Here is a 14,837-nt window from a genome sequence, read left to right on the forward strand (position 1 = left end):
AAGAATTTAGAATTGGACAGATGTTAGGATTTCGTTAACTCCCTGAGAATTTTCTTTATCTTCAACTGGTTTACAAAGGTGGCATACACTCTTAGAAATACAGACTCTGTATTTGTTCTCTCTGCTCTGCTCTCGCTCCAAGACTATTAGCATCAGCCTAGGCTGGTGGCTCTTAACATTTTATGTTTAAAAATTAAGTTGTTGGAATTTTCACATTAGGGTACAAATTAACCACGCAGGATTGAGTCTAAAAACCCAGGAGCCATTCTGTCAGGGTCATTAAAGTATTTTGTTTTTATCTCAAAAATCCACGTGTTCTGTCTAGCAGTGGGAATTCTGCAGAACAGCTGAAGCAGCTACCACTGCATGTGCTCTAATGGTGCAGTGACCTTTCTGTCCACGTGCACGTGGCTATAGACCGACTTAGGTGACATGTCCCTTGCCATTGTCTCCTTCTAGGAACATTTCCTACTCTGAGTACTATCTCTCCCTCTCCTGCCAGGGCTTAGATGTTTCTGGCACTCTCTCCTCTCTAGACTTTTAATCTTTTTCCTTCAGGAAGATGCTTGGAAGTGTTACTATGTCTAACCGTAAGTGAATGCTGAGGAGGATTTTTAATCTCTGGTCTATTCTGTTGTTTAATCGTTTTCACCTATCTATTTAATGAAAGTTAAAGTTCTGCTAGAAGTCTGGATGCCTGACAGACCCAGCAAGAAAAGGGGCGCCATGGCAGCCGCTTTTAACTTTAGAAATTCACAACACATTTATGAAATCAATAATAAAACAATAGTACAGCCTTTTGGAGTTAATTATTATTAGTGAAAATTCTTTGGGATGCAATCAGCTTTATTTATTTTGGTTGGAATCTGTTTTTTAAATTTTCAAAGAAAGGCTGTAACAGGAAGTGAATGTAAATGGAGTAAGTATGTAGACATTTATAATTGTGTTATTCCCACCTCAGTTTCATACAGCAAATAACCCCACAGGAAGATATAACCATTTCTGCAAATGTTTCCCTAAGGGAACTAAATAGCCTGCTTCAAATGAGCAATTAGTAAATAGGAGGGCTTCACAGCCCGGTCCTGGGCATTTTTGTATCACTACCCAGCCAGAGGTAGGGCTCATTCAATGAGAGGAACTCAGGGGCTGGTGCATGATGGTGCAGACCTCTAGAACTCAAGAGACAGAAGCTGGAGGAGTCCTACAAGTTCCAGGAAAGCTTGCAGACTGTTCCTGACAACAAGTGGCTCCCCAGTTGTCAGAGGGAGAATGAGAGGTTGTTTCTAGTATGCTGTTAGAGATAAAGGGAAAATTTCTTCGGTGGGGTGTTGAGCAGGAAATGTCCTTTTCTGAAGGTTTTTGAGGTTCTTGATTCCAGATCCCTCTCCAACACCAAATTCTGAGACATTCAAGCCCTCTCTATAAAATGGCATCGTGTTGGCATGGCCTGTGTACATCCTCCTGTGTTTTGTCTCCAGATAACTTAACCGAATATGGAATGAAGGCTATGTAAATACCTGCCATCATTTGTTATTTCAGAAATAACAAGGAAAGCAGCTGATGCATGTCACTACAGACATAATTCCTTTTCTGCAACATTTTCAGTCCACGATTGGCTGAACGTACAGGTGTAGAGGGCCAGCTGTGTGTGACATGCTGTGCTCAATGCCTTTGGAAGACAGAGTACCAATGAGCTAAGTCAAAACATTCTGAGAGAAAATGGATAAATGACGAAGTCGGCAAAATGATATCGGTAATAACAGGGAATAGAAGAGTACTCCTAAAAAATAAAATCTGCTGTACGCTGTATCGAGTCCTCTGTAGAGAAAGAGCATTAGCGTATTCATGAGAGTTGGCACTGATCAAGCTGTTTGTTAATGATAAAGAACCCACAGTGAATGGCTGTCCTACTGGCTTACTCTCTTTACCATGTCAGTATCCAACCCCATCCACCTCTCTGGCTGCACTTTAGCTCCATGGCTCTGAACATTCAGCACATAAAACAGAATTCACACATAACACTGAGAAATCAGAAAGCAAACCTTTAAGATGTGTTCTTATGGAGCATAAAACTGTGATGTTCTCACAAGAGCTGATGTAGCTAGAAAAAAAAATAAGTTGTTGTTGATGATGATGCTGTCTTAGAAACACCTGGTCCATCTTTATTTTAAATACAACTACTTAAACTTCTGAGTTCAGATTTTCAGGCAACGCTTCATAAAGGAAGTGTTTGCTTTGGTGAGGAAATGAAGGAGAGACACTTCTTCAATGCAGGTTTAGATGAAGAAAGTAAATCATAAGACTTGAGGTGCTGGCTGTACCTAGGAAACCCTCACCACGGGGGAGATGTGAGTGAGAATGTCCCTAACCATTGCACACATGCGCACACACACACACACACACACGTGTGCACGCACACACCTGCCTCATCTCCATACAGTGGTTGGGTTTATAGTAAGAAGAAACGGAAAAGAAACTCAAGTATATTAGGAGTGCATCCCTGTTAATGATTATTTCTTAGATGTGAAGCTTCAGGCTAAGGGGTTGACATGTATATTTCCTCATCGATAATAAGCCTCTGAAACAAGTTACTCTGCCCATTTGCATAAAGAAAACCAAGTCTTAGAAAAATTGCAGCGATTACCCACATTCCCATTCACCATTAAGGTGGGCTCTCAGTTCACATGCAGTCTGTGCTGCTGGTGTTCGCTGGCTGTTAAACGAGGTAGTTACGAGCCTTCACAAGGCAACCATTTCTAGGAAAGTCTGCGCATCACTCTCAGATCAGAAGCCTCAGATAGGTTACTTGCTTATTGAGTATCGCTTTATCCTTGGTGGCTTGTAGAACATCCTCCAGGTCACCAGCACTCAGAGGTCATGCTGGAGGCCATACCATCTTCATACTGCCCGGGGTGGGGCACATAGCAAAAGACAAAAATGGCGGATCCTTTACTCAAATATAAAGACACTGAGTCCAAGCCCTGAAGCAGGTCTTATGACTCTTGGTGACTGCATAGATCACAGGTATATGAAGCCACTATGGTACATAAAAATAGTGGGTTTTATTAGTTACTGGTTTTGTGAGACTGATCCATCCAGGTGTGGTGGGACATGCTTTTAATGCCAGCCCTTGGGAGGCAGGGGTCAGGAGGATCTTTGTGTTTGAGGCCAGCCTGGTCTACATAGACTGACCCAGGAACAAAAACAAAAGCAAAAATTCAAATTAACAAAAAAAAAAAAAAGCTACCACCACTACCAAAAACAAAACAAAACCAAACAAAACAAAAACAGAGAGACATATCCTTTTTATGACCCTGGATATCTTGGAACTCACTATGTAGACCAGGATAGCCTCAAGCACAGAAATCAACCTGCCTCTTCAAAGGTGCCACCACACCCAGCACTTTTTATTTTTTAGATTTTTATTTCATGTGTATGGATATTTTTGCCTTCATGTTTATTTGTGCATTGTGTGTATGCTAAATGCCAGAGAAGATCAGAAGATGGTGTTGGGTCTTTTGGAACTAGAGTTAGAGATGTTTGAGAGCCACTATCTACATACCAGCAACTAAATCCTGGTGCTCTGCAAAAGCAGACAGTGCTCTGAGCCACTGAGCCATCTCTCTAGCCCCAGGATTTTCTTTTTGATGTATGTGTATAGTACTTTGTGTGTGTTGTATTGCTGTTGTTGTGTGTGATCTGTATATGAATGTTAATTTAGGTGTGTGCAAATATGTGTTTGGGTTGTCCGTATGTACGTGTGAGTGTGAAGGACAGAGGTAGATAGACAGCAAATATCTTTCTCTACTACTGTGTACCTTTTAGACAGGGTCTCTCACTGAACCTTAACTTCATTCATTCCCAAATGCCAAGGTTACAGGCATGAGCCACACTGCCTAGCCTTTTACCTGGGTTCAAGAGATCAACTTAGACCCTTGGGCCTGCAGGTACTGTCCCAACTGTGCCATCTCCCCAGCTTACAAAATAGAGCTATTCAGAGGATTCAGAACAGGGCAGCCTGCTGGGTTCTATGTGGGGGAATGGGATGGGCTTGGGAGTGTCTGCTAAATGTGGCTCTTCTTCTTCTAGGTCCCTATATCAAAGATGTAGTGCCTTCTAGTTTACCCCATCCCCACCCCAGTTATATCTATGATGAAAACAGTTGTCTTTGGATCCCAAAGTCCAATAGAAATGTTGCCCCAAATTCAGATAAATTGGAAAAAAAAAAGGAAAAGAAAAAGAAAAAGAAATGTTGTCCAGTCAAGAGACTGCTTAGGATAGCAATTCTCAAATGTTGTTTTGCAGAACTACTTGACAAAGTTTCCTTCTTTCTTACTTGAAACAAAATAAAAACAGGTATAACCTTGGAGTTTTAAGTCACATGGCTTTAGCAGACAAAACTGAAATCACCCAATACAATGTCTGCCTTTTAATTTCAAGTTTCATCTAATTTTTATACTAAAACATTCACTCCAATGCACAGGGAAACTAAGCACATACACTAGCTGGTTTTGAATCATCTTCACAAACTGAAATAAAATTTGCATGTAACCTAAGGTATGATTTGCACTATTCCAGAACTGCTTCTGGCTAATGAAATGCAACTCTGGGAGATGATTGGCAGGGAGGTGAGCAGCACACTGGGACAGTGGACCTCATCTCACAAGGCTGTTGATTAGTCATGGCCTTTTAGAGAGCTCCTCTTCTTCTTATAACTTGGTCCTTATTCTGCTCTCAATGGCCTGGGCCAAATGCTCACCCATCTCCTCTCATTCAGCATTCTGTTGTGGCTCAGATGGGATAGGTAATTCCAAGATACCAGTGCAAGTTTAGCTTCCAGTCTCCATGAATCTTGTCTGTTTCATGGGAAAACATAGATAAGATGGTTTAAGGAAGTGTGCAAACACAGTGCCCTTGAAAACCAAGCATCAGATGCTCTGTTGATACTGAAAGGAGCCCATGATAAACTGTGCTGTGGTGTATCCATGTGGCTGGAGTACCATCAGGAAACTTATCTTAAGGGCCACCGTGGCTTAGTCACATCACAGTTGCCAAATAGGTCGTGAACATCTTTCCCCCCCTCTTCTTTCTAACTCTTTCCTTTGTGTGTTTTATCCTTGCTGGAGTGGTTATAAGAGCACTGCCTGCTCTACCAGAGGACCTGGGTTCAACTCCCAGTATCCACATGGTGGTTCATAGCCATCTATAATGCCAGTCTTAGGGGATCAGGTGGCCTCTTCTGGCTTCTGTGGGCACCAGGTATGCATATGATACAGAAACATACATGTGGGTAAAATACCCTTATACAAAATAGGCAAAAGTGTTTAAACATCTTTTAAAAGAAAAAAAGAAATTTCTTAAGATGCATTTTAGTTGGTCTTTCTGTTAGGTTGTGCAGGAGATAGCCCCAGATTGTCATGCGTGTTAGATGAAAGCCCCAGACTGTCATGCGTGTTAGATGAGTGTTCTACCACTGAGATTCAGGCCTGCCTTTGTCTGGGCTATGAAGTTCACAGAGCATTCACTTTATTTTCTCAGCATATTAAAACCCAGGATAAAGTGATTTTCCAGTTCAGCATGGAGTCTGAGTCCTTACTGTGCCCATGATAGACAATAAATATCTGGCAGTTAAATCGTGATAAAAATGTAGTTATTCTGGGATCTTGTCCCATTATAAATGTATCTAGTAACTGCTTCTATTAGAAAAAAAAAAAAAACAAATATGCCTAGGGATTTCTTAGTAGAGCTACTGTACAGTTTTCTGTGTGCTTCTGAATTGTCATAATAAACTTGACCACTCTCAGGGGCTCTGACCCATTACGATGGTGGAAGTGTTACAAAGATTTGGCCAAATGTTTGTGGAGCAGCTGTCTAGTGGCCTGCCTGAGTCATTTTCCTTCTTTCCTCTCGGCCCAATCCTGTGATTCATCATTCTGCTTTTAGAATATTTGCCTATTTTAAAAACCAGTCAAAGAAGGCAGCTACTGTTTAAAAGTAAACACCAACACGGGGTAGCTTTGTAAGCAGCTTCTCAAACGCTGAAATTTCTGGCAAGCAAGGCTGCCAGCTAAAGCAGATGGCATGGAGCGGGAGATGCCGGTTGGCTTTCAGAGCTAGTAGACTCCTAGCATCTGTCTTCGGTTTTCTTGTTTCCGCTGCTATTTCCTGCTTGGGTTAATCCAGCTAGATCCATTCTGAAACAAAGGTCTTGCTTTCTTTCTGATTGTCTGTAAAACATCCATTATGTCATTAGACTTCCCTTTCATTCGAAGAGGTCCATTAGCAAGCCTTCATTTATTCGCAAATCATAGGCACATGTGTCCCAGCAGGGCGTATAAAGGCATTGATCTCTTAGTTGCTTCATTCGTTCTGGGTCGTGGAGGCCAGCGTTTGCTGTTCACAGTATGGAGCAGCTAATGGATAACTACCCTCCACTCTTCTTAAAATGGAACAAGGAGTGTGACCACACGGTGGGCCCAATGGCTTAAATGTCAGGAAGCCCTGAGCTTCATTCTAGGTATCTTCTGAAATTCTATCCTGCACTGTCTGTGTTTGTATTTCCCGGAAGTGGTTTCTCCTTCCAAGTGCCTCCTCATCTGTGGTCATCAGGGTTGGGATGCCAAAGTAGAATATGTTTCTATTTTCTGTACCAAATCACTCTGGTCTTGGCCCTGATGAGCTCAAATAATCGCAATGTCTAGGCTTTTGAAACTGTATTGAAATAAATGAAATGGACTGAAGACCCAAATCAGCCTTATAAACCTCATGATAATGGAAGGTATCTCTGCAATGTGTCAGTTGTAATAATTTCAGTGAGTCTCTTTGCCAATGACAGTGTGGATGGAGAAAGCTACAGTAACCGACTAAAATCTGCTGTTCTTATTCTGATAGCGAGGGAACACCCAAGGGCTCAGGCTTTAACCTTCTATGAAACACATGGTTAGGATTATCAGTGAACCATGGACATCCATTGACCAACACAACTGCAGGTACAAAATGACTTTCATTTCGGTGATATATTGCCATTATTTTAGGCCACTTTTAAGAAGGAATGTTATTTCAAGGCTCTTGAAATATACCAACTGCTATTGAGTGACCAGATCCTTGAGGTGTTTGGTTCTTGTCTAAATCATCTCTCTGATGTCTGTCTTCCATGCCATCAAAGAGCATTCCTCAGGAGCCACAAGTGCCCTGTGTTATTTGCTACATTTTATTTTGGACCACACTCTCAGTGTGTTAGGAGGGGATGGAGTTGCCTTTACATGTTTGTGACTTCTGTATCTGATTCAACCAAGGGTAAGAAACGCTGAGTTTACCGAACTGGTATAGATTTCTTTTTGTTGTTTTTCTTAACCTATATTATACAATTATTTCCATGACAAACACATTGTGTTGTTAGGAGTTACCTAGAGATGGAAGTATGTATGAGGATACATGTAATTTATATATAATTGCTCCATTTCAGACAAAGGATTTGAGGTGAGCATCCTCAGATTTTTATCCATAAGGGGTCATGGAAATAAATCTCTATGGAAACCAATCATGACTCTTCTTCTCTTTGTTATATATGACATGCCTAATTAAAAATGTACATCAATTAGTTCTTATCAGTGAATTTGATTATGTTAGTGAGAATATAAAAACTAATATTTTTCCTTGCTTTGTTATGTCTTGGAATGGCATTGTTTTTTTTTTTGTTTTGTTTTGTTTTGTTTTGTGTATGTGTGTATATGTGTGTTAAATTCTTGGGCATGTGTTGGGAGAAGGGTTTGGAAATGAATAGCTGATGAGCTGATGTCCCTATGGAGTCAAAGTTCTCTAGAGAGACAGATCCTGTTTCCAAGACACCAGGGCTGGTATAGCAGCCTGTTCTTGAAGAAACTTGGGAGTTACGTGAGTATCTGAGACATTTCTGCCAAGTTTCCTCACAGACTTTCAAGAATATTTGAAGGGGCAAGAGCTGCCTATGGTAAACCAAACTGCTTATATCAGTAGTGTGGGCTCAGGATCATCTGGAACTGCAGCTGTGGATTCTGCCAGGTTGGCAGTGTTGCTTGACACTATGGGGAGAGATTCCGTCTGGGCTGCTCGCTGTTACCGGTAGTAATCCAGACCGAGTTCTGGAGAGGTGCTTGTAAATGGTGGCTTATGACAGGTAAAGGGCTTCATTTCTCCCAGCGAAGCTACTGTTTTTCACACCTGTTCTTCTGCCCCATTGACATTGTTCTGGCTACCCCATTAGCACCTTGTAAAAGCACTTTCATGCAGTTCATATTTTTTGGTTTGGGCTAATGTGACAGTATTAAGTAGCCCTTTTCAACTGGTGAGTTATTAGAGTAGACATTTGAGGACACACACACACACACACACCACACTGAAAAGCTTCGTGTACCTCCACAGGCACATAAAATGATGGCTGATCCTCACGAGACACAGGGCATGCTGAGTAATCACCATCTTTTCATCTTTTAGATGATACACCATCTGAAGATGCCATTCCTTTGGTCTTCCCAGAGTTAGAGCAGCAGCTCCAGGTAAGGACTCTGTAAAGGCATGCCTGCTTTCTCGCAGTGCTACAAATATGCTGAGCCAGCAAATGGCTAAGTGGGAAGTACAAACTGATACACAGTTGTGGCTTTTAAGTCATACACATGTGTATTTTTAGAGCTCCAAGGTCAGACAGAAGCAGTTAGGGAATGTCTGTGGTTATCCACTATGATACCTGGACTCCAAATGCTCAAAGTCAAGTAGCTTAGCTGAGAATGTGGCCCCACTTTTCCTTACTATGATGTCTCTGCCATTGGACTTTTACTCCATTTAGTATTAAACCTTGCAGAGAAAAGCTGTCATATTGCTGAGGGTTTGGAATAATTTTTTTCTGCCACCTGCCTCTTCCCCAGTTTTCTGACAACTTCTAGGGCAGCAGTTCTTAATTTGTGGGTTGTGACTTCTTTGTGGCTGGCATATCAGATATCTTGCATATCAGATAGTTACATTAAATTCACAACAGTAGCAACATTACAGTTATCAAGTAGCAATGAAATAATTTAATGGTTGGAGGTCACAACAACGTGAGGGACTGTATTAAAGGGTCACATCATTAGGAAGGTTGAGAGCTACTGTTCTAGTGGAACATAGCAAATGGGAGTTAAGACCTTCAGTTGTTGGTTCTGCATATGAGAAAATATTTGGTGTATATTACTTCTAAATGACCTATGGAAAGATACCCCAGCTGAACACATCAGAATGGTTTTTAAAGATGCTAATTTACTTTTAATTTTTTAGACGGAATATTCTGGCTTTAGGCAAGGAGGTTTTAAGTGTTGATTTTGTGAGTACAGGGTTTCTGCCTACATGTCTTTCTGTGTTCCACTTTTGAGTCTGGTATTGTCAGATCCCTTGGATCCTCAATTACAGATGGTTGTGAGATGCCATGCAGTTGTGGGTAATTGAACCTGGGTCCTCTTAACACCAGTTCTCTTAGCTGCTGGTGTAGCACGTCAGAACCAACACAGGAGGTTCTTCAACAGATCATGATCCTGTATGTAGGTGTCGGTAAAGATCGCATAGCTGCTGGGAAGACGCTATGATTACCACTCAGCCATTATGAGACAGCGTTGGAATCCTAAGGAAGTTCTCTCCAGCTTTTCTCTGTGCCCTGCCTCCAGCCCCATGTGGCTTGTCAGCCTGGATCTCGATCTAGCTGCTGATACCTAATCACACTTCCATTACTCCCACACTGGACCAGCATCCTTTCTTTGTTTTGTTCACATCACACATTAACAGTCCTTGAGCACTGTCCTCCAGGGTTGGTCTATGCATGTACTACCAAAATGGAGCAGGGACTGGAAAAGGACTATGTTCCCCTATCTGATGTTGTCCCTTCTAAGCTGTTTTTATTATCATGGAAATCAGATGAAAACAGGATCCAACATGTTCTAAAGATAAATCAGGAAGTCGGTTCAAGTTCTTGTTCCCCCATGAAATTGTAAGTAATGAATTCTCTCTGTCTCTGAATCTCTGTGTCTCTGCCCTCACCCTCTCTGTGTGTGTGCCGGAAAAATAATTTTTCTCTTAATTGGAATATCAGTGATCTTTCTTAGCTTATGGCTCAGTCTGTAGGGGATTCACAGTATTTTCCAGATACCCAGATGATTATCTAGATAATTTCATGTTAGAGCATTGCTAAGTCCATTTAAATCTTACAACTCCAGTTACAGCTTATAATTCTATTTGAACTCTATTAGAAGTTAAATCTCTTTAATCGTTTGACTCTGGTGAGAAGCTTCCATCTTTACGGACCTTTACTGAGGCAGGCCTCCTGGTTTAGATTTCTCCTTCGGTGTGTTCATGGCCTTACAGCTTGCTGAACAGAGAGGATGTCAGCAGTCACACAGCAGAACATGTTCAATTTGTGTTTCTGCAGTGAACGATGAGATTGACTTTGTTATTAACACTTACCGGTTGTCTAGACTTTTGGCTAGGAATGCCTCTGTCCAGAGTTGTTGCTTATAATCTTTATTCTCCAGGGTGTGATTGCCAAAAATCAATCAAACAAACAAACTCCCCAAACACTAGACAGTGAGGGAGCACATTCCTATTCCCATGCTTAGCTCAAGCACACACGTTCAAGCCATGCTACATCAGAAACTCCTGTACTAAAAGCAAAGAAACTGCTTTATGGATAAAAGGAACCATCCTTTACCTGGATCAGGCCTTCTTTACAGTTGGATGTGAGCTCTTATATTCTGTACTACTCCTTTATTATTATTATTTATTTTTATTTATATGAGTACACTGTAGCTGTCTTCAGACACACACACCAGAAAAATGCATTGGATCCCATTACAGATGGTTGTGAGCCACCATGTGGTTGCTGGGAGTTGAACTCAAAACCTCTGGAAGAGTAGTCAATGCTCTTAAGCACTGAGCCGTCTCTCCAGCCCATCTGTAATACTCTTTACTGAGTGTCATGATCTGCTATGGGGAAATAAATGTCAGAAGAGCATTGTGGGAGTCACTACAAGGAGACATAAATCATGCCAGCTCTTACTACCAGTTCTCTTTGCTGCACCCTGGAATGAGCTCCCCACACTACATACTGGCTCCACAGAAATGGAGGCCATTTCCCTACGTGTGATCTCATTAGGTTCTTGCAAAAAATCATAGACGCTAACTGTTCTGTCTCTACTTTGTACAAGAGAAACCCGAGGTCAAAGTTTCGTCTAAATCAATCTGCTGATCTCTTTCTCTTTCTACTTGTGGAACACATGGGCCGTTTAAGTTAGTTTGATAAATTGAGACTTGTTTTGCTTCAGGGTTGGCAAGGTTACCATGACGAGGTTCTAGAACTGCCTTGTAAAACTTGTTGGGGCTTTCTGATATCCTTCGCACATTCCTTGGTGATTTATAAAGCGTAGCTATAAAATACCTATTTGGTGGATACTCTATCACCAATCTGACCCCTGAGATTTTTCTGTTGCTTTGCCAAGAATGTGGACATGTTTGAACATGCAATTCACGGTACTTCTATTTTCACAGAAGCCAAAAAAAGCCTTGGGCAAGAATAGCTATGACAATCCTTTCATTTGATGTCTCTATTAACGAAAGACTCTGGGGCGGAGGCCTCAGGGTAAGGTAGAATTAAGTGGACACTGCTCTGTTTGTTCATTTCTAGGCCTTCGGCCTCTGCGCAAGGGCAGGTGGAGGTTAATTTTACATTTCTTTCTCGGGACTAAGTTTCCAAATCCCTTGTGAGCATCAGGAGCAGTATTTGGTACGTCAGGTTTAATGTATACAATAGGACAAAAGAAGGTACTATCCTATTTCCATACTTCAGGGGGGAATGAGAAATTACTACTTCTCTTTAGGGAAAAGTGGTTTTCTTCTATTTGGAAAGGTGTTGACAGAGCTCTGTCTTTTCTCTGTTCGGAAAGATGATGAAATTCTTTCCCCATCCAGTGTAAGACCAGGAGTGGAAGAGTTATGTTTTCATCATTATAGTAGAACTCAAAGCTTGCTCTCTCTAAGCCTCACCCTCTCATCTGATAGCTGTATCACACTGGGGGAAGAGTAGGAATAAAATGTGCTAGTGAGGAGACCTAACACAGTACATGGAAAAAAATGTGCTCAATCAACATAAATAGTCTTCCTTGGTAAAATTCTTCATTGAGCAAAATATTTAAGGTTAAGAGGTTTATTTCTAAACGTGTAAAGCCAAAGGAAAGCTTCATGCCTCTAGAATCTGAGTTACACTTGGAGGTTTGGACTATCTCTTCTTCAGAACAAGACACTTGGAAAACAATGATCTTTTTTAAAAAAAATAGAGTAATAGCTTCAAAGCCTTCTAAAGCCCTCTCATCTGATGGGAGACGATAGGAACAGGTGTCTCTGTGGACACACTGAACTTGCCTTTTCTCAGACAGTGTCCTGTAAGTCTCGAATCTGATGTCACTTCTACAAATAGACAATTTCACAGTTTTCCTTGAGTATTGTAATGTATCGTTATCTGGGCAGCCTCTCCAGACACTTCTTTCACTGCTTGCCTCAGTGTATCATTTGGCATCTGGGACATGGTATCTTCAATACCTTCCTGGAACTGTGGTCAGGAAAGGTTGAGGGGTGCTGAAAATGGCCAACATTTCTCTCCTGTCCACACACTGATAAAAGTGTCTTTGTGGCTATTCAGAAAAAAATTATATATAAATATAATTTTATATATTAAATAATTTTCTGAATGGCTACTAATATACAACATATTATAATATATATTACGTATATATATATATATGCATACTATATAGTATATACTTTTCACACATATACTATATATGTGTGTGTTATACATATAGAGAGGGGGGATTGAGAGAGATTTTGGAACTTTGCAAAAGTAGTACAATTATTTATGAGTGATCTATCTGCATGTACACCTGCATGCCAGAAGAGGGCGTCAGTCTGCACTCTAGATGGTTGTAAGCAATCATGTGGTTGCTGGGAATTGAACTCAGGTCCTCTGGAAGAACAGCCGGTGCTCTTAACCACTGAACCATCTCTCTAGCCCTGAAAAAATAAAATTTTAAAAGCCCAGTCAGTGGTTGTTAGGATATATACAACAACAACGCAGGAACAACTGTGGGAAGAGTCTGGAAATTCTTGAATTACATAGCTCTTTTATAGTCTCTGGAGCGAGAGAAAGGACATAATGTGTTTTATTCCAAGCTATATAATATGAGAGTCACAAAGTGTAAATTCTAGCACTTACTAGGCCGGCGCTGTATGTGTTACAGAAGTGTCAGTTACTATATATCTTCAATTCCTTAAAGTTCTGAAATAGTAAAAAATTGAATGGCCATAATTGAATGCACTCTAGATCTTCCTTTCATCCATCTAGTCTAGTTTTCTCTCCTTTGCTTCAGTAGACTGCGCTTGTTAATTTTGAGAGACATTAAAATGGAGTGCAACCTCTGTTTCCCTCCTAAGTAGGTAATCCTGAGAATCAAGGAATAAATACAAACTCCCCTCAACCACTGGAGAATGTGTGGCTTCCTAAATATATCTTGTGTGTGGGAAGCAGGGGTAGGAGAATTTAATTCTTGGTTTTTTTTTTTTTTTTTGAAGTAGACAGGCCAGTAGTTTCTGAAGTAGCCAAGTAGAAAAACGGAAACGCTTAAGCCAGCTCTGTCCCTTGCTGAGGGGTGCTTGGCAGCGCGCTTTCTCACGGGCTCAAGGCCAAAGGATGGGATACACTTCTGAAGGCTGTGAACCAATGACTGAGGTGGCGCGATGTGTGGATCAAGCCACATTCTTGGAACAGGAGTTTGCGGTCTGGTTTCTCTTACTTCACCGTGTTAAATTAGTCCTGGTGATTGGGCAGGATACCAGGGGGCTGTAACGGCTCCCCCCGCGCCCCCCCCCACTCGGTGGAGTAACTTGAAACCTTTGAAAGCTCTATCCTCTCAGGAAAGGGGGTGAAGAGGAAGTTACTACCCTGGGCTCTGACCTCATCCATGCACCAGTCTGTGCCTTGGGAAACTGTCTCAAAGTTGGCTCTAAGTGAGGCTGCAAGAACATCTTTATTTATTCCCTTTGAACTCCGCTAAGAGATTTTCACCGAGTGGGACTGAAAAGCAATTTCTGTGGAAACACTGACTCTATGTTCTAGAATCCCGAACAATTGCTTTTGGTGGTGGGGGTGGGGTGGGGTGGGTGGTTGCTAACAGAGACTGAACCCAGGGGCAAATGCTCAAATGCTTCTTCGGTGAGGGCTCCGTCCCTTCAGAGTCAGCCCCACTCCTTTTAAGAGCGTGTGGACTGATGGCCTCAAAGTGTAGGAAGTGCAGCCTAAGGGGAGGGTAACGAGGAACGTGTCTCCTGAAGTCTGGAGACAACACAAACATGAAGCTGATTACTGCTCCCCATGCCCAGCGTGGGGCATCAGTGAAGATCTCTCTAATAGAAATCGTTTAAATCGAGTGCTGGGAATAAAAACAACAGCATCTTTATTGTTGTTTTGATCTTTTTTTTGCTCCGTTTTGCTTTCTGAAGTAGTCTTATGATATAGCAGTTTGGTGCAGAATTCAGTAAGTAGCCAGGAGTAATTTGGAACTGTTGGTTCTCTGTCCTTCAAGGACTGCGATTCCAGGTGTGTACCATATCTGGAAGGAGCTCATACATTTACTCCCAAAAGTTAATGTTTTCTCTAGCTGTACTAGGAATCCTCGGAAATTATACTCCAGTTGAGCACAGTGTTAAGCAGGATTGCAAGCCAGTTAAATCATAGATGCCTGGGTTTAAATGTTCCATTACTTAAGCCTACTGGTAGTTTTTTTTTTTTTTTT

General features: G+C 41.5%; 1 protein-coding gene across 2 annotated transcripts in view; it reads left to right on the plus strand.

Moving 5' to 3' along the window:
* Nucleotides 1–14,837, plus strand: part of Map3k7cl (MAP3K7 C-terminal like) — a 41,167-nt gene that overhangs the window by 8,079 nt on the left and 18,251 nt on the right. The window contains exon 3 of one of the 2 annotated variants that reach the window (XM_031364745.1): nt 8,473–8,534. The exons of the other annotated variant lie outside the window; for it this stretch is intronic. Coding sequence (XP_031220605.1) covers nt 8,473–8,534 — 62 coding nt within the window. The remainder of the gene's footprint in view (nt 1–8,472; nt 8,535–14,837) is intronic. 2 annotated transcript variants of the gene reach the window in all.

The sequence above is a fragment of the Mastomys coucha genome, unplaced genomic scaffold (genome assembly GCF_008632895.1).
Source record: "Mastomys coucha isolate ucsf_1 unplaced genomic scaffold, UCSF_Mcou_1 pScaffold12, whole genome shotgun sequence".
Classification (NCBI taxonomy): Eukaryota; Metazoa; Chordata; class Mammalia; order Rodentia; family Muridae; genus Mastomys; species Mastomys coucha.